Raw genomic sequence first — 27866 nt, 5'->3', positions numbered from 1 at the left:
TAAACGTCTTGCCGAGCGGGGGTGTGTCCAGGGCTGTATTCAGGGAGCTTTCAAATACGTAATCGCAATCTAACATAAACTTACAACTATATAGTTTTGGTGTTGATTCATATACATTATACATATAACAATGACTACATCATAAAAATAAATAAGTGTAAAATAAATATTTACTTATTAAAATAATAATTTTATTATTTATTTATATTTTATTAAAAATAAATAAGTAATATGTTTAAATAATAAATATGTTGTAGTTAATTAACATAAATATAATATTATTTCATTGAATTTTCATATATTTATTTATTTCTGATTTAGTTTTGTTTTATTTCTATTAAGACACATTACAATTTCGAAATTGTTGTTGTTTTGTTTTGTTTTTTTTGTATTTTTATGCTGTAGTCAATGTTATTTTATAACCATTTTTTATTTGTAGGTTTGTAATTTTCAAAGTGCTATGCGAACAAATGCCAAATGGCAAAATTGTTTTTAGGTGAATTGTGTCAATGTGACCTTTTTAGGTCATCGGCTTATTTTTTTTTACTAAATCCGGCACTGGACGTATTATATTTGTGATGGGGCGAGGAGTAGGTATTTAGTAGTAACTTTGAAAGGAGGGGATAGTTGAGAAGTTGTGGATGTGTTTAGAGGGACCGGTCGGTGAAAGTAAGATGGGAAGGTCTGTATATGGATACATACATCACGCCTGTATCCCTGAAGAGGTAGGCAGATGGTGATGTGCTGTTCCCGAGAATATTTTAATACTTTGGGAATGTTCCTAAAGTGGGAATATTATGTTAAAAGAGCTTCATTACCTAACCTTTACGCAGATAAGACCAGAGGATAAGAGATAACAATTTGAAAAAAAAAGCAGCCAGTGTCTTTACTATTAAAGAGTTTTACATTGTACTGCCATCGACACTTATGACAATAGGATAGTTTCCAACTAGTCAAATCAGTTACTTTTTACTAAACGTCAAAACACGAAATTCCTATGGAATTTGTATGAAATAGCACACTGTGACGTCACAGAAAAACGTGATAAAATGTCGCAATTTTTATTAAATTTTTTATTACTAAAATTCATAAATAAATTACTTAAATAGAAAAAAGAAAACGGTTTTTGTCACCTTTACTTAGTAATCAGAATTTCATAATTTATCTCCGACCTAAGAAACTACCCAATAGGCTGCCCTATTGCCAAGTAGCGATCTCATCCAGGCAACCGTTAGAACGTCGTTACCGTAATGCAGTTATAATAAGGCCTTCGTTAGTATAAGCCTCTCTCTCTCTATCTGTTACTCCTCTAACATTTCTCTTCTCCTACTAACCCAGCCTTCTCTTTCCAGGTCACAATATCATGCAGTAAACATGGACTCGCCGGCATCATCGCAGGACGAGAGAGACATCGAAGTCAATGTGGTTTCAGGGGCCAGTAGCCCGGATATACCTTCGTCGCCTTCTAGGAAAGACCAGAAGTCTCCCTTCTACGATATCAAGAAGGATAAAGAAGAGAAGGCGACGGGAAGCGCGCCTTACACGAGTTTCTCTATTAGTTCCATTCTGAACAGAACGGAGCCGAGAAGAGAGAATGTTCTAGAAGCCGCACTCGCTGCGAATCATTTTGGAACCAATGACGCTATGCTTTCAAGGTATGTAGTTAAATAATAATCATGAAAATCATTCTATTCTCATCAACATACATAGATACAAACATGACCTCACGCCTATTTCTGTTTGTATACAAACATGTAGCAACATAATATTTGCAACACAAATATTCAAATATAATACAAATATGTAGCATCATATTTGTATACATTCTGTTTGTATACATTGAGGAGCTCGGTGGCGCAGCGGTAAACGCGCTCGGTCTGCGATTGTTGAAGTTAAGCAACTTTCGCATAGGCCGGTCATAGGATGGGTGACCACAAAAAAAACAGTTTTCATCTCGAGCTCCTCCGTGCTTCGGAAGGCACGTTAAGCCGTTGGTCTCGGCTGCATTAGCAGTCGTTAATAACCACCAACCCGCACTGGGCCCGCGTGGTGGTTTAAGGCCCGATGTCCCTATCCATCCATAGGGAAGGCCCGTGCCCCAGCAGTGGGGACGTTAATGGGCTGGTGAGGATGATTTGTATACATAATATGAAAATCTTTACATCGCCATCTATATTGTTTCTACGTAGCCTGGAAAGTCCCTCAAAATATAGGGTGTTAGTGACATCGTAACGAAAACTTTAAGGAATGATTCAGGCTATGATTCTGAGTTGATATCAAGTGGAATTTTCCGTCGCAAAAGTATGGAACGGAAAAGAATTTAAAAATACACTAAACTTTTCATGTATTTTCCACTTGATATCAACTCAGAATCATGGTCTGAACCATCCCCTTCAGTATTCGTTACGGTGTCACTAACAACCATGCCTAATTGTATGGCTACCTGTATGTATTTCTACGGGGTGTAAGTGACATCGTAACGAATACTGAGAGAGATGAGTCAACGCATTATTGTGAGTTAATATCAAGCGAAATTTTTTCATCGTAAAAGTATAGAATTGAAAAAGAAACTTAAAAAAATTATAAATTTTGCGACGGAAAATTTCACTTGATATTAACTCAGAATCATCGTCCCCCTCAGTATTCGTTACGATGTCACTAACACTGTATAGTCGTGGGGTTAATGTAATGTTATAATCAACGAATAAATAATTTATTCGTAGGTTATAATAAACAACTATCTGACCAGTAACCGGTGAAGTGGCGGGCGGGTAGCGGGCAAGTAACTTGTGGATTAAATCGAGTAGTTAGTTAATTCTATCGCTACCATCTAGCGGTCACCACAAGTGACCGCTTCGACGGGTAGATAGTTACTAGCTGTGCAATTTGTGTGCGATACTCTATAGTATACAGGGAGTTAGTGACACCGTAACGAAAACTTTGGGGGGATGATTCAAACCATGATTCTGAGTTAAAAATGTATACATTTTAGTGGATTTTTTTTAACTATCCGCTCCTTTTTCTGCATAAAACGCTGTTGTCTTAAACGTTGTACCGGGTGCGAGCCTTCAGCGCTCCCCATTTGTCCGGCCAAGTAGTTAATGCCATCTGCGGCAAATCTACAATAAGTCACGTCAAAAAAAAGCGCATAAGACGCTCCGTAAAGATTGCTCTAAACCTGTCCCTGTTTTTAAAATATATGTGCCCATTATAGACGGCGACACGGCTCACCACGTATCGCGTTGGTCTAAAAGAAAGCTCGGTGAGGTGTGGGTACATATTTCATCTTTGGCAATGGGACATTTATGCAAAGTCGCACGAAGCAGGGATCTATCTAGAGGTCAATCAGAGTTAAGGACCTACTATCGCATTTACAAGTAGACACTCAAGACGCTTAGTGACAACTCATCATCTCCCTAGTATTATCCCGTTTCTCACAGGATCCGCTACCTAATCTGAAGATTTGACAGGTCCGGTTTTTTACAAAACCGACTGCCTGTCTGACCTTCCAACCCGCGAAGGGAAAACCAGCCCAATACAGGTTAGGTCACATACCTCCGAAAAATGCATTTCTCCGGAATGTGGGTTTACACACGATGTTTTCCTTCACCGCTGAGCACGTGATAATCATTTATGATCCAAACATGAATTCGAAAACAAATTCGACAAGCATTGATTTAGACCTGTGCTGGATTCAAACCTGCGTCCTCAAAGTGAGAGGCAAGCGTTCTACCAACTGGGCTACCACGGCTCTTGACACCTATAGTGTCACCTCATTTTGTTAAATTCTTATTAGTGGTTTAGACGTTAAAAGAGAACAGACGTGCATGCATACATAACGGTTAAACACATATCCCTTTTTGCTGCGCCGCAGTCGGGCAAAAATATTAGTTGTAGATTAAAGGCTAAACTTCAAAGTAACTAAAAACTTTGACATCCAACTCTACCTTTCAACATTACCATAAACAAGATCCAAAGACAGATAAGCTCCCCAATTCCTTATAACATTTAATCCGTTTCTTCGTTCACCCCAACCCCAAAACTACAAACAAAATAAAACAAGCCCATCTCCCATTTAGCCACAACATCATTACCCATCTAATCAGGAGAACTTACGTGTAAGGCCTCCTTTATGCCCCTTTTATCTGGCAACACAGTATAAAATATCATTCTAGTGTTGGGATGAGATGATACGCTCTTTGAGTCAGTGAGTGAGTTAGGGATTTTGGCTGTAACTAGTTTGCGTGAGTGCAAAATTTTATAGATAATTTAGTTTTTTGTCGTTGTTCTGTTAGCTATGTGTCAGTTTCCTGTAAAGTTAAGTAATATTACAAAATAAAGCAAAAAGAAATTAGAAAATACCCACAGGAAACCCACATTCCCGAGAAATGCATTTTCGGAGGTATGTGACTTAACCTGTGTGGGGCTGGTAAACCTCTGCGCGTTGGATGATCAGACAGGCAGTCGCTTCTGTAAAAACCGGACCTGTCAAATCTTCAGGTTAAGTAAGCGGACCCTGTGAAAAACGGGATAATGCTAGGGGGATGGAAAGCAAAAAGAAATTAATGAACTATTAGGAAAGTTGCTAAAGTTGAGTTATTTTGTCACAATAAAACATACTTTGTGTGTAAGATTTGGAAATTGTCTCATTTTTGGTTTGAAAAAGTAGTGAATACCATTTATGTTAAGTCTACAATAACCCACGTTAAAAATACTCTTTATTAAACTCTTTTGTATGATTCCTATATATTGCATTTTTTTTGGGGAATACATATTCTTATCATAGAAGGAAAGCTAGAAGGAAAGAGAGGAAGGGGAAGACCAAGAAGATCTTACATGGAACAGATTAAAGAAACGGTTAACGTCGTGTCTTATAGGGAAGTCAAGGAATTGGCCTTTGATAGACTGGAATGGAAAATGCTACACCGACAAGAGCGTGGCTCTTAAATTGATGATGATGACATATTGTCAGAGTCAGTCAGTATATTGAGTCAACTCACTAACTCGTCGACGTCACATCCTTAAGATGGGGGCGAGCCGAAGCAAAGTGACATTCTTGGTGGCAAATTAGGGAACAACGACCGTCTTGTTGGACACGAATGGAGTTGATGGGGTTAACGGTTGTGGCTAGGATTGTGACGTACAGTCATGAGCAATATAATGTACCCACTTTAGGACTCTGTCGCACTAACATATTGGACATTTAGTGAGACTTACAGTTCAATTTGTCAAAACAGTTAATGTGACATGGTACCAAAGTGTATACATATTAATGCTCGTGACCGTACTTATTTGAATATTTTAATACATTTATCAGAGAATAACTTAATAGTTCATCTTGTGATAGATGTACAATCAAAGAGCAAAAGTTCAGTCACAGAGCCCAGCGAATTATTTATTTATTTATTTCAAATAGGGAAACAGATAGCTTCAATAACAATTTGTAAAATGTAAATAGTTTGTACATTCATGAGCAATATAATGTACCCATTTTAGGACTCTGTCGCACTAACATATTTGACATTTAGTGAGACTTACAGTTCAATTTGTCAAAAAAGTTAATGTGACATGGTACCAAAGTGTATACATATTAATGCTCGTGACCGTACATTAGCCAATGAAGTCTTCACTTATAACTAATACATGCGTCACAGAGAAGCAGAAAGAAGTAATAAATTAATAATTAACAATAACTGAGTAGTACAAATCGCGCTCAGTCTGCGATTGTTGAGGTTAAGCAACTTTCGCAAAGGCCGGTTATAGGATGAAGCCACAAAAAAAAGAAGTTTTCATCTCGAGCTCCTCCATGCTTCGGAAGGCACGTTAAGCCGTTGGTCCCGGTTGCATAAGCAGTCGTTAATAACCACCAATCCGCACTGGGCCCGCGTGGTGGCTTAAAGCCCGATCTCCCTATCCATCCATAGGGAAGGCCCGTGCCCCAGCAGTGGGGACGTTAATGGGCTGGTGATGATGATGAGTAGTACAAAAAAGAAAAGAAAAGTTGATTTCACATCTGTTCTAACGCTTTATTTGTAAACAGTGGTGAAATTATAAAACATTAGTTGTCCTAAAATTTACGTTTTTGTAGGTGTTTTTGGTCTATTACAGAAACGACATGTAACCAGGAGGTCTTAAGACCAACTAGTTAATTTATTGCTTTGCAAGAAAGTAATTAAACTTTTGCACTTTATCGTTCGTAATATTGTATTGACATTCATCATTAATTTAAGAGCCACGCTCTTGTCGGTGTAGCATTCTCTATTCTTGTCTGTCAAAGGTCAATTCTTTCACTTCCTTATAAGACACGATGTTCGCCTTCTCTTTAATCTGTTCCATGTAAGCTCTTTTGGTTTTCCCCTTCCTCTCTTTCCTTCTAGCTTCCCTTCGTTCTAGTGTCTTACTAAGTGGTTTCCCTCTTGCCTTCCGCCCCGCAGTACTCTGTCTGACGCGAGTGGGATGGCGCCCAGAGTAGTCTATTTGAAAGCCGTACTAGGACTCCTGTTCTCCTATTTACAAATAATTCGCTGGGCTCAGTGACTGCACTTTTGCTCTTTGATTGTACAAATGGAGCCATAACTAGATAAACTTACTAGATAAGTTTACAGGATAATGATTTATTAAACTCTTTATTGTATACATTTATATAGTAAATATCAACAAAAAACTAGGTACAAAAGGTGGACTTATCTCTAAAAGAGATCTCTTCCAGCCAACCCCGCATGGCGTGAGAGGTCAGTAAAAGTGGGAAGGCACAAAGTGTACAAATAGAAGAAACGTATATGTATGTATGTATATTATGTGGTTATATAGAATTAAAGGAGATATTTTATTTATATTAAATTATACCATAATCATCTCAAATCCCCATTCATTATCCTTCCTAGTGTTATAGTACTTTCTACTCACTTTCCTACATACATTCATACAAATATATAAATATACTTATAAGTAAATCGATTTATCGTTTAACCTCTAATGGTTTTTAGTACGGTGTTTTGTATAGCTCAAAAATAATTGATTCAATGTTAAATTCTTGTTGAATGAGTGACATCTCTAAGATGGGGTGAGTCGAGTGACATTCTCAATGGCAAATTAGGGTCGGTCGTTGTTGGACAAGACTTCACAAGACAGTTGATGGTCGAGGGTTGTCATTTGTCTCCGTCTAGGATTGGAGGCGGTTGTGAACATTATCCTGGGTGTTTTATTATGCTACCGAACCTCGCAGACAAAACTGACAGCTCTAAAAATAGTGCCGTCCTTTTCTTTCACTTACGACGAATACAAGACAGAGATAAAGCTAGTTATTTAAATTAAGTTGTTGTCTGTAGTTATTAGGACCTTTATGTTTTTGTAAGTGAAAAATTGGTCACATTTGAATGAATTAATTTATAATAGGTAAGTACTTTTATGAAAAACGATCAAATAAAAAATAAGCGTCATTGTCGTTAAAAGCAACACGTGTTTCAATTTGAGGTTAAACAAACTTATAAAACTAAAAATTTTGATTATTTATTTTAGTTCTGTGCATCTCTCAATATATCAAAATCTTAAATTCCTAATATAATGAAGAAACTTCAAGTCAACTTGTTTTCTCTAACAGATACATACATCTCTAATTTTCAGAAGAAAACGCAAAGAAAAGTAAAAAGAAACTGACTTACACAAAATGTCTAAACATCTTTATTTCTTGTCGTTCTTTCCCTCCTTAATTATTCGCAGGTGACGCGCGACATTTTGTTATTGTGTAAACGATCTGTCACCCGCCATCTTACTTTTTATTTTTAAATTATTTTTCTTTTTAATCTCGGCATTTCGTTATTCAGCCTTGTTTTCTAAGACGGCTAATTAAGTAATTTGGTGAATAAAAATAAACGATTGCGTTTTTAAGGATAATTGGGAGGCTTTTTTGTAGAATAGATAAAACTAATTGGGGTGATTTTGGTTTTTATTTACGTCGTCGTTTTTGCATTGTATTTCTTACTTTTTTAATGAAAAGTGTTGTTTTTCATTCATTGTTTACGCAAAGGATACAAAGATGACAAGAATCCAGAAAACTGAGTTTTCTCGGTCCAATTGCTAACGAAGTAATCTATTTCAAGATATGTTAAGATCATAATTAAATCATTTTACCACCCAAAACCGAATTGTCATCATCGCTTTCTCAAAACTTACCCATTACGTAACTTACCGACCCTTGGTATAAAAATAATAACTTACCAAAGTTATTTACCACATCGTGAAGGGGACATGCCGTCCCTATTGAACTCTCCCGTATTATATGTACTGCCCATTATGTGAGGGGTTATTTACGACCTACCCCTACAGGGGATACGCACGACCCTCGTGATTTTTCGGATATACCTGAAGATTTGATTTGTGTTTTATGTTTGTGTTACGCTTAATCGAATATTAAGGAACTGTAGTGGACTTCCTTTTAGATACTTACGTAGGTATATATATATTTTCTATGAGGCTGATCTTGATTTAGGCAGTTCTTACTGTCTCTGCCTACATACACCACATACACACACGCACACACGCCCATAGTAAATACTGCTTTAATAGAACCATAAATCGCAAGAGAATGTTTATACTTATTGATAATTCATGATATACTTTACTTAATTATAATCTATCTACTACAAGTGAATAAAGTAACATACATACAGAAATATCGGGAGTCTCATATCCCTGATTAACGCTGTTATTATGTGTTTTAATTATACATAAAAAACTTTTTTTTGACGTGACTTATTGTAGATTTGCCGCAGATGGCATTAACTACTTCGCCGGACAAATGGGGAGCGCTGAAGGCTCTCACCCGGTACAACGTTTAAGACGACAGGCCTGAGGGTGCCTAGTTGGGCGCGAACCTCGGCTCAGGGCGTCGTCTGAGAGGAAAAATATTTGAAAGGATTAATCGACTCTAGTAGGTCGATAGCGATAAGGAAGCGCTGAATGGGGGAACATAAAAAAGCAGCACACACAGAAATAAACAATCACACAATCACGTCTGCAATCCCTAAATGGGGTAGGCTGAACCACGAGCAATCAGAAGATAACTTGTGGTAAGATAACTTTTGTTACCAATAATATGATGAACTGTGACATGATCGAGACAAACTTTTGCGGGTTTATCGTTGCCTTTGTCATTTTGTTTACTTACTATTAACATAACAGCATTACAAATACTTTATTGCACTAACAGGAAAAAACAAAATACAAAACAAAAGAGAAATTGAATTATTATTATTATTTTTTAACTGAAAAAAAGTTGTGGCCCCCTCAACCAATAACAGTCCATCATGCTTGAGGATTACAATACCTAGTAACAGTCCAGCGAGTAGAAGCAATGATATGATTGTCTTTGGGTGCATTCAATTAGTGCATACTTACAGGAATAATTGCCGGTTGGTGTATCATAGAAGGAAAAATTGAAGGGAAGAGAGGAAGGGGTAGACCTAGAAGAACATCTATGAAACAAATAAAAGAGATGGTGCAGGTCGTGACGTATCAGGAGGTGAAGGATTTGGCGGGAAGAAGAGAGGAATGGCGATCACTCCACCGACAAGAGCGCAGCTCTTAAATAAAGAGAGAGAGAGGTGTACCTTTACATTAAGTTGTCTTAAGGGGCCTCTACATGTTGGCTTCGTCACCAACCACGCCTTTCAAAGGTCCGGGACTCCATAGTCCTGAGATATGAAAAGAATATTACAAATAGTAGTGGCGCCCAGAGTAGTCCATTTCAAAGTCGTACTAGGACTCCTGTGCTCTGATTAGTTTTGACAGCTACTGCTGCCCTCTGTCGGGTTACAGGTTACAGGTGTGACTTGCCTCTTCCGTCCTCCATTGCCGAACTGATGACTCCCATCTCCGCCTCTATAAACGTTGAGATCTTCACAACAAATTAGGGAGGCTAATCTTTTTCTATAATCTCCTTTCTCTTATTACAAAATGATCATCACAAAACCACGTACTTACATCCATCCTTCCTTTAAAAAAAGCATGTCATCTTCCCGATAGCATTAACATCTTCCTTAAGGGCGCAACCCTCTTTTAAACACTCAGCTAATAATACTAAATAACAGCTCCTAAATCTGTCGAGTGGACCCTAATCTTCCCCTCGTAAATATAAATAATTTAACGCCTCATTGGAGGGACGCAGGTTAAGAGCGGTAGCGGAGTTGTGAGACTTTCCTATTTTGAAAAGTTTCGTTAATTATTTTTAAAGTATAAATAGTATTTACTTAAGTCACAATCAGAAGTAGTTAATTTTTAATAATAATAATCGTTTATTTACTAAAAGAACACGTGGAGTCAATAAAGGGTTTCTCTTACTAGGGATCACAAAGTGATTTTTGGGGTATGTCCCCACCGGGATTCGAACCCGGGATCTCCGGATGGTGAGCCAAACGCTCAACCACTGGACCGCGGAGGCCGTTTTCGTAATGAGCATAATATTATAATTAATTTTGACTTCTTTATCGCTTGTCGCTCCGCTGGCGCTCATGACTCATACCAAACACGTAAGACCATCGCCCCTATAGACTCGAGGGGAGGTACTTACCTACTTATCGGTTTACGGTCTTGATATAAGGGCCTTTTGATTTTTCAAGGAATGCCAAACAAATATTTAAAGGTACTTTTTAAAAGATTTTTCACGAGATAAACAACTTTTGAGTGGAGATATTTCTTGATGTTGGGAAATGAGATTTTAAGTTATTATTAGGGGTAGTTTCAGATTGATTTAAATCGTTATTTTCTTTTCTGATATTTTTTATAAGATTTTATAAGATTTATTTGTTCCTTACTTCGCGTTAATTTCAAGGAACTAAATAAACCGTTACGAAAATGCTACGTCGTAGACGTACTACGCAGTCGTAGCAACTTACTACGTGGGAAGGAATTATCCACTTTTCAACATGATTTACCTGTATAGCCATTATACATTCAATCCATAAAGCCACGCTTGCGTCCCAATTGGGGTTAGCAGAGCCACATGTCATAAGGAAACCCGCGGCCTCACTTATTTATCGATGCATAACACCATCAATTTAGAAGATAGTCTATTTAAAGAGGATGCAAAATAAAAAAATACCTCTCAGACGAACCTTCGAAAATGCATTTCTCGGGAATGTGGGTTTCCTCTCGATGTTTTCCTTCGCCGCTGAGCACGTGATAATCATCGTCGGAAATATGAATTCGAAAACAAATTGGGTAAAAATTTTGGGTAAATAAAAAAAGAATATGAAAATGATAAATAGCATCTCGACTATCTCGACATACATACATACATAAACTCACGCCCGTATTCCCCGAAGAGGTGGGCAGAACTACAAATAATCAAGAAACTATTTGCAGTCACTTTTGATACGTAGACCTAAGGTGGATAATGATAAACCGTATGATGATAGGGGATCAGCCTATTGCTCTTACAGGTGATCCATCATGTTCGAAAGGACGCTGTCCCCTTGTCGCCTTTTACGACATGCACGGGAAGATAGGCAGCTGAATGCACATAAACAGCCTATATACGTCCCACTGCTGGGCTAATAGCCGGGACCAACGGCTTAATGTGCCCTCCGAAGCACGGAATCATCTTACTTTTTCGGACAATCAGGTGATTTAAGCCTGAAAAGTCCTTGCCAAATAAAGGACAGTCTCACAAAGTGATTTCGACAATGTCCCCATCGGGAATCGAACCCGGACCTCCAGATCGTGAGCCTTACGCTCTAACCACTACACCACGGAGGCTGTTGCAGCTGAACGCATTCTGTTTTTTCTTTATTCCCAGTCCAGCAGAGGAGTTCTCGTCTTCGACTACAATAGGTGTACTTAGCTCGGTTACAATGAACAAGACCAATAAAAGCTCAAAGTGCTATAGTGGTGTCATCTTAACAAACAAACTTGTATTGTACACAAAAGGTTCCCGAGATGCAGCTAAACTGTTTAAAGGTATAGAGAGGGGATAAAGGAACTAGTATCAAATATCTGTTACTATTTCAACAGATACATTGTACGGTCACGAGTTTTAATATGTATACACTTTGGTACCATGTCACATTAACTTTTTTGACAAATTGAACTGTAAGTCTCACTAAATGTCAAATATGTTAGTGCGACAGAGTCCTAAAGTGGGTACATTATATTGCTAATGACTGTACCTACCGTGTTGGTCTAACAGAAAGCTCGGTGAGGTGTGGGTAGTTATTTCATCTTGCGATAGATGTAGTGTCTACCCCAATTGGGATAAAGTCATGAGCTTTATGTTAGATATTTACAAAAAAGACGTTTATTTCAATGTAATCTGGGAGCAATAAAAATAAATAGCTAAGTTGGTTAAGTACCATCATGTGCCTTTTCGTTTGTGATGCGAACAGCAAAGGACTGAAAATATCTGCCGTCGTCGGTTTTTCATCTTGTTATAATCTGGGAGTCTTCAAGGGAGTGAATAGGGATTTAGGTAAGCGTGTTCCAGTCTAGTCCACATCGTAACTTACCATCAGGTAAGATTGTGGTCAAACGCGAGCCTATTCCATTTGAAAAAAGAAACATGTATTCTCACAGAATATAGAGATGTTAACAGCCATAATCACAGTTGATACATTACCAGTAGCCAGATACAAATGCGCAGCTCTATAAAACCATAAAAAGAAGCACAAACGCCATTATAACTAACAAGCGAGGAGTGTCGTCGGTAACGCCGTTTTACCAAAAAGAAGATGTCTGGGACGAACATCGATTTTTATACCCTATTCCCCCCTTGGGAGGCGGGGTCACGAGCCAGCCAATCAGCGCTCCGTGACTCGACCAATCACGCCGCACCTTCTTCTATTCTACTTTCAAACCGTGTAATGGAATTTCTCTTCAAATCTCGGAGTAAGAGTAACAGATTATTGGATAAATTATTTCTTCTATTGATTTTTTTTGGAAGGTCTTTTTTGAGGTAATTAGTTGTTTTTTTAAAGGGTTGTTTCGGGTCGGATTACTTACTTTAGGGGTTGTTAGAGTTAATGATACGGAGGGTAGTGTTGAATGGATAGTTGAGTGCTCGTGCACTAATTAAGGATTTTAATTTTGTTATTAAAGAAAAGCTTTGCTTTTGTTTGTTATTCTTTTGTGCTTTATTGTTGACTTGACTTAACAGAAAAGGATTATTTTAGCGTTATGATAAATGAGTCATATATCTATCAGTAAAATATGTTCTGGTATAATGTGCCTCTCTCTCTGCCAACCCCGTTACGGTTTGCGGCCGTGTGTTGTTAGTATTTGTATTATTATATTTTTATACAATCCATTAAATCCGATAGACTATCATTTTCATTTTAGTAACTCTACATTAACCGCCCCAATATCAATTGACAGACGTTTTACAAAAAAATATAAAAATGAAAATAAAAAATGGCGCCACTGAGTATTTGCCACAGAGTATCCACAATTCGCCATTAGCGGGCCTGGCAAGATATTGTCGATATAAACCGGCAATCGCTATTGTTAAATATCGATAGAAAAGCTTCAGCAGAAATAGAAAATTGTTGCCTAGGGATAGGACGTTATCGATAATTTTGTCGATAGCGAGTTTCTTTATGTTTTCAGTTTAGGCAACTGCTAAGTGTCACATACAGTGAGGTGCCGGCGTGGGAAAATTCCCGCCAATTAAAAGGCGCAAAACTTATGTAAAAAGAGCTTTATTATCTAATCTTCAGGCAGATGAGGCCAGCGTACAAGAAAGAACAATTTGAAAAAGAAAAAAAAAACCAGCCAGTGTCTTTACTATTAAAGAGTTTTTACAACGGGAACATTTCCACTTTGGGAACGCTTTCATTCGAAAATTCTATGACGTCACAAAAACCTCCTTCTGTTTCGAAGTCGGTTAAAAATAGTACTGCGTATAGAAGGATCAGGGAATAAGACAATCAGAAAGAAATTAGTAGAAATACCTACGTAGATAATATTTTTATAAAAACCTATATTATACGTCCTTCAACCGGAGAAGGTATGGAGCATACTCCACCACGCTGCTGTACTACGGGTTGGTGGAGATGCTTTTATGGCCGGGACCAACTGCTTTACGTGCCTTCCGAAACACGGAATCATCTTACTTTTCGGACAATCAGGTGATTGTCAAGCCTACAATGTCCTTATCAAACAAAGGACAGTTTCACTAAATGTTTTGCGACAATGTCCCCATCGGGAATCGAACCCGGAGTTGTAGATCGTGAGAATAACACTCTAACCACTAGACCACGGAGTTATTTAACTGTGTTGGCTGTACCGTGTGTGTGTGACGGATAAAAATACTTACCGACACATAATTTAAACCTAAGGCACTATGTAAAAGGGCCAATTGCTTTAATTTAGTCAATTTGTAGTTATTTACACCGAAAATAGATTTTAAATCTGTTTTGCTAGAAATATCGTAACAGCCGTAGGCGTAGCGTAGGCGTGTGTAGCTATTTCGTAGAATTCCTCGTAGCCTTCTCGTAGCAATCATGTTTATTTATTTATTTTCGATTCGTGTTTGCAATAATACTACTGATATTTCGTTTGCTTCAGTCAGATACACTCCATACAAATCACAAAACATGGTCACCCTTTTCTGGATAGAATACCAATAAACAAACATCGGGTCGGGTTTCAATTTACTTAATTATACGTTTAATTTTAATAATGCAATTAATTGTGTCAGCATTTCAAATTTAGTAATTGCGGATGTGTGAAATAAAATAAATATTGAATTTGATAACTAAAAGTATCGATAGACATAAAAAACCACGCATGTCCCATCACTACTCTCAACCGGCGCTCCCTAAGGTAGAGCTGGCAATCCCCTTTAGTCGACAATCGATACTGTGTCGATGCAGTAAGTGAGGAAGCTTGTACCCGACACAACGGGAAGAAAAACTGCGTTGCGCCTGAGTAACAATGTGATGTATTGCCCTTAGGTGTTTTGTTTACTTTTTAGTTCTCGATAAAAGTATATTGTAGAGGTATTTCTGAAAGCAGGAGCCGCGGTAGTTCTTGATAGAATGCTTGCCTCTCTGCTGCCGGTTCGAATCCAGCCTGAACCAATGATTGTCGAATTTGTTTTCGAATTCAAATTCAAATTCATGTTTGGATCATAAATTATTATCACGTTCTCAGCTTCTGTAAAAAACCGGACTGGACTGTCAAATCTGTAGGTCAGGTAAGCGGATCCTGTGAGAAACGGGTTATCGAAACGTATTACAAAATGTATTAAGCAGGAATCGATTGATAATTTTATCACGGCGCGCAAGTTAGCTCTGCAGGTCAAACTACTTTAACTCGCCCGAACTAAATGACCGTAACTGGGCATGGATCCAAATAGTTCATCCTAGTTCCAGATTTTATTTTAGAACAGAATATAAATTGTTTATTATAAAAAGAAGCCACAGGCAAAAAATAACAGTATTATTTTTTCACAAAACAATAACAAAAACACATAAAAAGATGTTCGTCGAAATGACTTGTAGGTAATTGACAACATTTCATTTTTACTAAGGTGCCTTAAATCGAAAACCATTTCGAGATATTTCTATGATTTACACAAAACACATTTTTTCAGATTTTTTAATTCAGTAATAATAGAAATATATTGAAAAATCCACGAGGTCAGAAGAGGAAGGCATAATAAGTTCAGACCTTTTCATAAAAATTATAAAAAAAGTAAATGTCATACATAACATGACACTTTGTTTGCGACTTGTTTTAAATACGCATGCAAAGGTACATTACATTATACTGCCTTCATTCTATCAATGGCAGAATCCAATTTTCAAAAAATATTTTTTGTAACTTCTAGTGGAAAAATCTTGAAAAGAAAAAATACGTGTCTTCTATTTAAACAAGTACTTTCGAAATAGCACAAAAAAACCACGGCTTAAAAATTTGAAATGTTGTCAATTATGGATTTGTGAATTATGGCTTTCACAAATCCACAATAATAAAGCGTCTCACTCTTTCTTATTTTTAATAATTTAATAATTTATTTATTTAATAATTTTATTACAAATACAGCGTAAAAATATCATATTAAATGTTTGGGTTCCATTCTAGTATAGCTGATTACAAAGTTTAAAACATCTTTTACATATTTAATAGAATCGGAATCATTTATTCAACGTAATTATAATAGATAAACTTGTTGAAAGTCAACTTAACATTTTTGAATCTACGTCATTTGCAAGGTGTTATGGCTGAAAAGAAGAAATGACACGAAACTGCAATAGCAACACATATTTTAAATATGCTGCTTGGCAACTCCAATCGCCTAAAAACTACGCAATAACTATTTTCTTCCTTAAATAATTTAAAAAAATATATCCTATCATACTAATCGGCTAGTTTCCAATTAGTCAAATCTGTTACTTTTTACTAAATGTCAAAACTCAAAATTACAATGGAATTTGTATGAAAAAGCACACTGTGACGTCATAGAAAAACGTTATAAAATGTCGGACTAATTATTACATTTTTCTTTATTAAAATTCATAAGTAAAAAATAAAAAAACGAAAACGTTTTCTGTCACCTTTAGATCTGTCTTTATTTAGTACTTAATCATAATTTCATAACTCTTTGACCCAGGAAACTACCTAATTTAAAAACATTAGTCCCTCTGTCGGATTTAACGACATGCCCGGAAAGACAAGCAGCTGAATGGGTTCTATGTTTTTTATTTTTCTATATTTCAATTCCCTCTCCATATTTCTCGGAAATCCAGGGGCGAGGGATTGCACCTACTTACAGCAAAGATGTTTATTAATATGGGGTTTATCCCACCCTTGGAAACCTTCAAAGTATAAGTGCCATAATTCAGTCTCAACACACTCCCCCCGTTGTAAAAACTTCACCCGTTTTCAAGCTTGTTGTGGTGGGGTTGGTATATAACTCGAAGTTCAACCAAAAAGCCCCAAGTTCCAAACCAAGTCCCTTTTCTTCTCTCATGTGGGTTCCAGCACAGGCCTAAGGTTGCATTTCCATTTACGCGGATCTTTGCGGAGATGAGCGGAGATGTGCAGGAATCGACCAATCACCGTGAGGAAGGAGTGACAGAGCGTCTTCGTTTTTCGCTCTCTCGAACGCTGTGATTGGTCAAATCCGCACATTTCCGCTCTTCTCCGCATATCTCCGCGTCAGTGGAAACCCAGCCTAAACCAATGATTGTGTAACCTAAATTCCCGAGAAGAGAGAGAGATATGCATTTTCAGAGGTAAGTGACCTAATCACCTAACCTGTATTGGGCTGGTTTTCCCTTCGCGGGTTGGAAGGTCAGACAGGCAGTCGCTTCTGTAAAAAACCGGACACCTGTCAAATCTTCGGGTTAGGTAAGCGGATCCTGTGAAAAACGGGATAATGCTAGGGAGATGATGATGATGTGGGTTGCGAGGCTATGACCGACTTCATCAACCCTGGTGCCAGGGTTAATATTGAGTCGCCAAAGGCACCTAACTAGACTTAAATAAAATATAGTTGTTGTTATGTAATTATTCCATTGTTGCAGGTTGGGTTTAATCTCGCAGTGGAGCGCCCTTGCAGGCCGATACGGAGGCTTGGTGCCTGCGCCCTGGTGCTGGCCAAGGCCTCACGAGAGATCCACGCCACCTAGAGGTTCGTATCCTATATTTTTAAGGTTATTTAGTGATTGATATATAGGGTGCTAGTGACATCGTAACGAATACTAAGGGGGATGATTCAGATCATGATTCTGAGATAATATCGAGTAGGATTTTCCGTCGTAAAATTCTGATTGTTTTTTTTTTTTTTTTCAATTCTATACTTATGCGATGGAAAATTCCACTTGATATTAACTCGGAATAATGCGCCGAATCATCCTCCTCAGTATTCGTTACGATGTGACTTTCACCACACACAAGTACGTACATGTAGATACGAGTACGTACTTATGGGTGTTAGTGACATCGTAACGAATACTGAGGGGGATGTTTCAAATCATGATTCTGAGTTGATATCAAGTAGAATTTTTTGTCGGAAAATTAATGACTTTTTTTGAGATTTTTTAATTATTTTCAGTTCCATATTTTTGCGATGGAAAATTCCACTTGATATCAACTCAAAATCATGTCTCAATCATCGCTCAAAGTTTTCGTTAGGATGTCACTAACATCCTTTAAAAGTACGGTCACATAAACAGCCTATATACGTCCCACTGCTGGGCACAGGCCTCCCCTCAATAAACTGGAGGGGGTATACAAAGTACGGTCACGAGTACTAATATGTATACACTTTGCAACCATGTCACGTTAACTTTTTTGCCAATTTAAACCGTAAGCCTCATTAAATGTCAAATATGATAGTGCGACAGGGTTCTAAAGTACATGATATTGCTCATGATTGTACCGAAGGGAAAGCGCGTCATACAAAAATACTATTAAATCTTGACGTTCACTTAGCTATATGTAGCTGTATATGGGTTCAATAAAATCGTCTTAGCATCTGTAGCGCTTGGTGGTGCTTGGTGAATACATATTGAATTCTGCCTAAAATTTTATCTTTTTGTGTAAGTATACTTCTACATTAGCTTATATGACACAAAATATTACAAAATAAACGTTATTAAATGTAACGCAACTGTATGGAAGTACCAGGGGATTAGCATTGCTAAGGTATCGAGGCGTCCGCGGCGTAATCGATTCACTCGGCTCGGGTTCCCGCGCTGATTGCGGACGGATGTGACAGCGATTTGAATATCGAACGCGTTAGGGTTTTAAGCGGTCTGTTTCTTGTTTTTAATTTGTATATTATTTAGAATTAGATGGATTTTTAAATGTGAATTTTTTATTTTAATTATAATTATTTTATTTATTATTTTATTCAAAAATAATTAACAGGCTAAAAAAAAACAATATTTTTGTAGAGCTACTACATACCTTTTTTGACAAACATAAGCTACCTATTAAATTTTAAAAACAAGGCTCATTGTGTAAGAATTTCTAATATTGAAACAACTTATATGTTAAGACATATTTATTATGCTTCAGTTTAGGCACAATAGTAACCCTGACGCCAGGGTTGATGAGGTTGGTATTCACCTCACAACCCACACGATAGAAGAAGAAGAGTTTAGGCATCGCTAAAATATATTTGCAGACGCTAAGACCAGCGACGCGTATTAAAAATACTGGCTTTTAATACTCTCCTCAATCACTCGCGACACAAATAATTATCCACGTTACTCTAAAACATTCGCGACAAACAAGCAATCTGCTCTCTCAACCCCACTCATTTCGCTTTAATTTCCCGAAACCCATCTCGGAGACAAAGGCGACGCCATTTCACGCGGCCCAAACCGACCGAACAATGCTTTCTACATTCCTACCACATTGTACAATTTCTCTACATATAGCAACACTGGTAACGAAACGTGAAACATACGGTTATCTCGCTCACTCTTACTAAGTTTGCCATTTGAAGCTGTTCGCGCCAAAAGTGTTGTGGCGTTCGGAACGAGTCAGTTGTTTTAATTTTCGAATGCGGTTTGTTTCAAATTGCAGTTCGCCTTTTTATGTCCTTTGAAAGTAATTTTGATTGAAATAGATACGCTATTTTGAAATCGAGCTTTCATTTAGTCAGGAAAATAATATGTGAGTAAGAGTGAAAAATGTAGAGTAAGTTGCTTTCAGGTTCAGATAGACGCCTTAGAGCTTGGCGGAGTAAGTTTCATAGTAAACAGTTACAATGATTTGACTGGATAGAAACGAGTACACTCAAAATATCTTTGTAGATATAAATTAAGTAGGTATCTACTTACTTTGGTAAATACAAACTGTGGATAGGTCAGTACTCAACCTTAACACGCTTAGCAAATTACCTGTTAGCCGGCACTTAACCTTAATATTTAGTAACCAGCTATTGAGCAAATAAGTCTATTAAATAATAACTAAACGCACTTTGTAACTAGTACTCTACTTATCTGGTAAGCGTTTGTGTAAACAGCAAGCCAACGGTAACAAAGGATTACGTATACGGCTTCGAAAATCAATCTCTGCCACAACCAAACATTTTACAAAGATCTCCAAAGCGTATCTATTTTAGCACTGTACAGAGGTCTCCGTAAACTGGAGGCGTAGCTTAGGGTAAACGCAAAAGTGATGTCACAGTAAGCCAAATCGAACTGTACCCGTCAACGAATAGGGTGGAACGGCAAATGAGCGGACAAATAGGAAATTCATCTGATTGCACGCGTTACGTGTAGTTTGTAGTGATTCATTCAACAGTGTTGATGACATTCTACTTCGCGCCGTTCCATTTTCGTATTTCGAGAGATGGATTGCGGATGCGGAAATGCTGGTTTGCCGCCAATGATGAATTAGGAATGGTTCGAAATTCGAATTTCATGCAGTGTTTTGCTTATCGGTCGGAGTTCGCAATGCCGTGTTTCTGTTTCGTCGAGTAAATGGATGATTTTAGAGAAATCAAATTTGCTACTTACAATGATTTGTAAACAATAGTTTGATTTGATAATGTCTAGTTTGGGTTTGATTTCCGACGGGGATATTGTCGAAAGCTATTGCGAGAGTGATACTATAGGCTGAATCACCAGCAGGAACCAAATTGAGATATTCCATAAGCACTGCAGATGAAAAAAAAGCTTACATCCCACAAAAGAGGGATAACATCATAAGACCAACAGAATGATGAATCATACCCAATCAAGTATTCTCAGGTTATCCGGAGGTACTTTACACAAAAGCCCCTTGCGTAAGTCAATAGAGCTTCGATCAAACGAATCAAAGGAGATTACGTTACGAGGCTTCATTACTGGACAAATCGACGAGTTTTTTTTTCTATGCGGTCCGATCCAATTACGATCCGTTCCGATTGAAGTATCTGACGCCTGCGATTAGACAATTTGACGGATTTGGTGACGTAACCCGATGCTATTGATTTTTGTTCAAAGAGGATTAAGGATTGTTGATGGTGATTGGAATGACATTATTCTGTTGAGGTAGATTAGTGGTAAATAGTTCAAAGTACCTATTATCTCATTAGAGTTACGGTGGAATATCCACAAAGCGACGTCACGTCTGTTTTTCTAATTATAAATCTGAGAGCCTTCAAGGCTAGAGTGAATAGGCATTTGCTAGGTAATCGTGATCCACCCTAGACCACATCGTCATTTACCATCAGGTGAGATTGTGGTCAAACGCAAGCCTATATTATTAAAAAAAAATAACAACGAAGTGAAGTATGCACTTATGAATATAATTCCTTCCTTCTTTACTTTCAATTAAGAAAAAAAAATGCAACTTATACTAAATTTTTGCCCTAAAGGAAAACGTTAGCAAATGTGTCTATTAAAATCTTTTCACTTTTCAGTCTTCTTCTTATCGTGAGGTTTGCGAGTAGATCTAATAGTATCCTTTACTGTTACTTCTTTCTTTTTCATTACTAGAGGTCGGATTTATGCGTCCTGCGGGTCCCAGGTCTATAGAAGTAATCAGAGTAAACACGCTAAGGAAACACGCTATGCACTAATTTAAATACCTTCTATACTTCCCACTGCGGTTATAGGCCTCTCGTCTATCTACCAGCGAATGCGAGTGTTAAGGCTGATTCTCAATACTAACATCATCTTTCTCTTACAGAAGACTCGACGACCAACGAAGAAGGCTCAGCCGGCGGATCGCCGCGGCAACGCTCCCCGCCCCCCCGAGCGCTGTCGCCCCCCTCACCCTCCCGCTCGTCTCCCCGCTCCCCTCGCATGCACCCCGCACTCTACCCGCAACAGCAAGACGCCAACGACTCCGACCCCGACGTCGACGAAAGCGACGATTTCGACAAAGACGAGAAACGAGACCCCAACGCCAACCTCGGCAAGAGAAAGAAGAAGACCAGAACAGTCTTCTCCCGGTCCCAAGTGTTTCAATTAGAGTCGACTTTCGACATGAAGAGATATTTGAGCAGCTCGGAGCGCGCTGGATTGGCTGCAAGCTTGCATTTGACGGAGACTCAGGTGAAGATCTGGTTCCAGAATAGAAGGAATAAGTGGAAGAGGCAGCTTGCGGCGGAGTTGGAGGCGGCGAACATGGCGCACGCGGCGCAGCGGCTCGTGCGTGTACCGATCCTGTACCACGAGTCGCGGCCGACGTCGATGCCGCACACGCCGCTGCCGCTCCACCCGCAGTTCCCCAACGAGGGGGTCTACTTCCCCCCACAAGCTCCCCAGCAGCTCCAACCGCTCCCCCCCTCGCCCGTCACCTCGCGAGCACCGCTCTCATCACTCGTGTAGTGTTCGCTGGAATCCGCTCGCAGGACTGACAACGCGGACGGATTTTGAATTTCGAATAGTCGTAAAAGTCAAAGTGAGTGTCGAATGCCAAATCGTTCAAAATTTCGTACTAAGTGTATAGGTATTTGTATTTTAGCTAATAATGTTAATGATAAAATACCAGTTAAGTAGTTTTGGACTGTTCGAAGCGAAAGCTAAAAGGTTTCTGGAGATGCGTTCTGAAATATGAAATCTGGTGAAACGGTCAATTGTGTTTTTACAAGTAACAATGGGGAGAGGACGTTTTAAAAATTTAAAGGAAAGAAATAAATGTAACGTACAAAATTCGTCATTCCATGTTGTAAATAAATTATTGTAAATAAGACGTTTTAACCAATTTCTCTTGTATTATTCGTAAGTGCTAGATAATTTTGTAAATAGCCATTCAAAGAACTGATTATGCTTGTTGTTTATAGTAAGATACCAGAAAACGTTTTATTTTCGCCGTTTATATTATCTATCACGTTGTTTTATAACTTGTCTATACTTATTTATTTACTATTATTATGTATATTAGAAACAAATTTCATTTTCTAAAGTGCTGTTAAAATATAAAATTTCACTTACCACAGTTAAATATTGCTTATTAATTTGACAGCTGTCAGAAATTGCATAATATTGAGACCTAAACCAAGTTGTAAAACCTATATTTGTATCCCTGTCACTGTCGATTGTCATAATCGTTTGCAACTTGGGTAAGGCCTTGTCTCTTTCATACTAGGCTGTATGCTGTGTGTTATCTCTTTCCTGCCTTCTGTCCTGCTGCCAAATTAATAAAACTATATTTATTTAACGTTACAACAACGTACATTATTGACACCAAAATCTACAAGTGATTGTTTTCGCTTAAAGCCCGTTTAGAAAGTTCAAATATAAAGAACGAGCCACTTAGTCAATATAAAATCTTATCCATATAAAATTGACCATTTATGAATTCGAAAATGTCAATTTTGTTTATACAAAAGTATTATACAATGTTTTAAGTTTACGCGGTTATTATCATAATTAAAACACACAATAACGGGTTTTTACCGCGTTTGAAATAGGGATATGAGACTCCCGATATTTCGACACTGTTGCAAGTGCCATGATCACAGGATGACTGATGAGATTGGAGTGGAGTAGGTAGATCCATAATTTTCTACGGGGTCTACCCACTTGCAACAGTGTCAAAATATCGGGAGCCTCATATCCCTATTTCAAACGCGGTAAGAACCCGTTATTATGTGTTTTAATTACAAAAGTATTGACAAATTTTGAAGTGATATGAATAAAACGTGGCTTATCCTCCGTAATTCATATCGCACATTCTATATACTTAATTGGAAACAATTAGAATTATATACTATACATTACGATCTACTTCCCATTGAGGTAGGCAGAGACTACGGGATTCCAGTTCCAGAGGGATTAAAATGGCCACATCGAAGCAGTTCATCTAAAAACGCAATATTGTAATTTGACATTTGCGCATATAAAAGTAATGCGCGCAATGCAAACAAATGTCAAATAGCAATATTGGTTTCTTAGATGAATTTCAATTTGGCCATTTTAACCCCCCAGCACATAAATATTTTTAAATTCCAATATGGCGCTAAACCATTTATTTCTTAAAACTTATTTACGGCTCTGGAAACTAAATTATTGATCCTTGTCTAACGATGTATAAAAACTGTGTTGCCGTGTCGCTTTGGTGTAATCTGTAACATTGCTAGCCTAAATAAATAAAATGCTTAATTCTAAATATTAATTAATGTTATTTATTGATAGTAGTTGATATCTTCATCGCATTGTAATATTATGATTATGCCACAGGGCGAGGAATAAAAGAAATATGCAATAGCTTTTGACGTTTTATTTTGTATTTTAATTTTATTATGGTTGCCTGGAAGAGATTGCTACATAACAATAAGGCATATTGTACTTTTATTTCTGTATCTTGCATTTCTTGTGCGGGCAGTAAAGTATTTGTTACGTTATGTCAAATATAACAAAACTTAGGTACTTGTAAAGTATAAAAAAACAAAGGCAGTTGGCGACCTTATCGCTTTAAGTAATCGCTTCCAGGCTTAAAGCGTGGAAAACTTTAAAAATGTTTTGCTTTATATTTATTGTAAGTTCGACGTCAATGAACAACAACACTTTCTATATTTTGTTTAACTACCCTGTTTTACGAGTCAACGTATTACAAAATACTTTAGCATCCATAAAACATGTCACAAAACGTTTTCATTGCAAAAACTGCTACAAAACTGAAACCAATTTTGAACAAGCCAATCTCGCGTGGGACACTAATAGGGCCGTTTACCCGATGGTTATCTGCGTAGAGTGGAGTGGGGTAAATGCACTAAACGTTGGCACGCGCGCCAACCGCTCGTTTCCGGAGTACACCGCTTCCGGTCAGGAAACGCGGGAATTTACACGGCTTTTTACTTGTTTTAGGGGGTGGTTTTTGGACGAGAACACTCGTCAAACTGGTGGTGAAATTGGACTTTATCGAGAGAGAGGAATATTATAGAGATACTTTTTTTTATGGACAGACTGATTTTTTGTTGTGTAAGTAGGTAAAGTACTCTTCATACTCTGTCCGATACTTTAAGGGGCGGCATTATGTTCAGTCATGAGCAATATAATGTACCCACTTTAGGACTCTGTCGCACTAACATATTTAAGTTACATAAGTTCAATTTGTCAAAAAAGTGAATGTGACATGGTACCAAAGTGTATACATATTAATGCTCGTGACCGTTCACCAATGTGGCCTACGCCCTATGTTGGCTGTTTAGATCTAGATTTTAGACCAGGTGTGTTTTATACTCCCTATCCATCCATAGGGAAGGCCCGTGCCCCAGCAGTGGGGACGTTAATGGGCTGGTGATGATGATGTGTTTTATACTAAGTAAGATTTCCTAGACTTAAATGGGATTGGGCCAGACGTGTATTTCAGATGCATCTTGAGTGGTGGGCACGGATCGTCACGCATTAGGTGCCTCATGACGAGTACAGGCGTCGTGGTACACTTCGAAAGAGATGGCGCGACGACTTGGACGCTTGCCGGAGTGACTGGCCGGAACACGCACAGGACTGCGAAAAATGGAAAGAGGAAGGGGAGGCATTTGCTTAGCAGTAAGATCTTGTAGGCTAGATTAGATTAGATGATTTCCTTGGGTGCCATTTTTGATGTAACTGGCTGGATATTGGACGGAACCAGAATGTACCAGACTTAGAAAAGTAAGTAAATGAGTAAGTATTTTTTCATCCCTTATCAACATAAGGTTCATAAATCTATCTTAGGTAGGATTTCGTATCAACAGCGCAAATTATCTGTGATTAGTTGTGGCTCTGCTCACCCCATTCGGTCGTGTGTTTATGTATGTATGTATGTATAATAATAATAGACCATTTACTTGCGGGCTACATTTTTTTGGCCTTTGATAGGCAAGAATGGAGACATGAGAATTACCTAAATTATAAAAATGCCCGGTATTAAATGTGTTCCTCTATTTATTTATTCATAAAAAGGTACACCAACAGCTTATATAATAAAAAATTAAATAAAATAAAAGTTACATCAGGAATTAGACTGTTACATAAGCCAATTAAAGGTGCACACAACATTTGCAGTGTAAGACAACGTAATCGTTTAGGTAGATAACTAAATTATACAAATACAATTATACAGATAATAAAAAATAAATAAAAAAGTAAAATATATTATGCTGGAGGACATAAATATTTATAAATTTTATCCTTATACTGTCTTAGAGAACTGAAAAATAAGTCTAGTCTAGTTATTAAATAGTGTATACCTAAATTGTTTTAAAAGATGTGTTGCTGTTGCAGTTTCTAGTCATTTCTTTTCCTCAGCTATAACACCTTGCGAAATGACGTAGATTCCAAAATGTTAAATTGACCTTCAACAAGTTTATCTATGATATGATAATGTTGAATAAATGATTCTGATTTCTGAATGATGATGTTGAATTGAACCAAACAACTTAGCTTTACCTATTTATCCCCCATCAAGAAGTAGTGTAAAGTCGATTACGATTGTATGTTCTTTAATACGATGTAAGTCATCATCATCAGCCGTTCGACGCACACTGCTGGGCATAGGCCTCCCCCAAGGATCTCCACTACGATCGGTCCTGCGCTGCCCGCATCCAGCGGCTTCCCGCGACCTTCACTAGATCGTCGGTCCACCTTGTAGTGGGCCTACCCATACGCCCATACGATATACTAACTATAATTTGTCAAAAAAGTTAATGTGACATGGTTTCAAAGTGTATACATTTTAGTGGGTACTCGTGACCATACCCTGCGCAAATAATGAAAAAATAAGTAATTATCACGGAAAATCTGAACAGCACAGCGCCATCTATATTTTTTAAGGGGAACGTAGCCTTGAAAGTTCATTTAATTAAAACGCATACGTACTTATCGGCCATTGGAGTGAGCAGAGTTATTAAAAGTCATCATAAACCATTTTATAAATTACGAGGCCCTCCACAAACATATCCTATTTAATTAACCGATTCGCGATATTAATTCGGTGATACCAGCCGTAAAAAAGCTAAAGACTTTATCGAAATGAGTCGACGTCACGCGAGGTGCCATAAAGCAATTTGGATTTTATCGCGCGGTAATAGAGATTACAATGGCTTGAAATGCTCTCTAATTACTACCATATAATAGGATGGCACGCTAACAGCTGTTGGATGTAGGATTTTAGACCTAGTGTATGTAATTTAGGATATGTTATTGAATACATTTTGGTAAGAAAATTAGATGTAAGTTTTGGTTAGTTTTAGACAGTATCGTTTACCCTACGCATGATATTCAAACAGTTGAGTTTCGTACAATTATATTTGTACTATACAGGGTGTTAGTGACATCGTAACGAATACTAAGGGGGATGAATCAGACCATGATTCTGAGTTGATATCAAGTGGAATTTCCTGTCGGAAAATTTAAATATTTTTTAAAAATATTTTCTGTTCCATACCTTTGAAAGTGCCACTTGATATCAACTCAGAATCATTATCCGAATCATCCCTCAAAGTTTTCGTTACAATGTCACTAACAACCTATATTTATTTTATACATTGCAAATATATCTTCACTTACGTGCAGACTAGACTAGTCTTTATTTAGTAATCAGAATTTCATAATTTATTTTGAACCTACACGACCCAATTATTCTTAACATTTCATTTCTTAATAATAACCACATTTAAAATTCAATTTACGAAGTACAAAAATTCAAAATTTAAAAAACTTGAATTCAATCGTTTAAAAACATAAATTCTAATTTTAAAAATGCATGTCGATTTGCAGTTGCTTGCACGCCCGCTCTGGAATCTAATTTAATTAAAACGCTCGGTGTTATCGCGACAGACACGCGCGCGCCACGCTCCGATCGCGGCCCGCGATTTTTTGAACACGATTCTTGTAATGACAGAAGTAAGTATACAAGTTTTACACCCGTTCTAAGATGTTCACTCGACTCGTCCATTCGATTCAACCCCAGCTGAGCATTTTATATTGACGTTTACG

At 37.7% G+C, this 27866-nt stretch overlaps 1 protein-coding gene and 1 long non-coding RNA gene across 2 annotated transcripts in view; both read left to right on the top strand.

Annotated features, from left to right (window-relative positions):
- Window positions 1-27866, top strand: part of LOC126377276 (uncharacterized) — a 181430-nt gene that overhangs the window by 21540 nt on the left and 132024 nt on the right. The gene's annotated exons all lie outside the window — the stretch shown is intronic.
- LOC126377149 (homeobox protein Hmx-like) lies at window positions 1375-22343 on the top strand. The gene is made up of 3 exons (XM_050024837.1): window positions 1375-1655; window positions 17523-17629; window positions 21628-22343. The coding sequence occupies exons 1-3, from the start codon at window positions 1375-1377 to the stop codon at window positions 22269-22271; spliced, it is 1032 nt and encodes a 343-aa protein (XP_049880794.1). The 3' UTR covers window positions 22272-22343.

This window comes from Pectinophora gossypiella, chromosome 22 (assembly GCF_024362695.1).
Source record: "Pectinophora gossypiella chromosome 22, ilPecGoss1.1, whole genome shotgun sequence".
Lineage (NCBI taxonomy): Eukaryota > Metazoa > Arthropoda > Insecta > Lepidoptera > Gelechiidae > Pectinophora > Pectinophora gossypiella.
Note: the sequence above shows the minus strand (reverse complement) of the source record. Positions and strands in the feature narration are given on the sequence as shown.

Coding starts and splice junctions, on each gene's coding strand:
- LOC126377149 (XM_050024837.1), top strand. CDS start 1,375: ATGGACTCGCCGGCATCATCGCAGGACGAGAGAGACATCGAAGTCAAT. Junction 1,656..17,522: donor AATGACGCTATGCTTTCAAG/GTATGTAGTTAA, acceptor CCATTGTTGCAG/GTTGGGTTTAATCTCGCAGT. Junction 17,630..21,627: donor GAGATCCACGCCACCTAGAG/GTTCGTATCCTA, acceptor TTTCTCTTACAG/AAGACTCGACGACCAACGAA.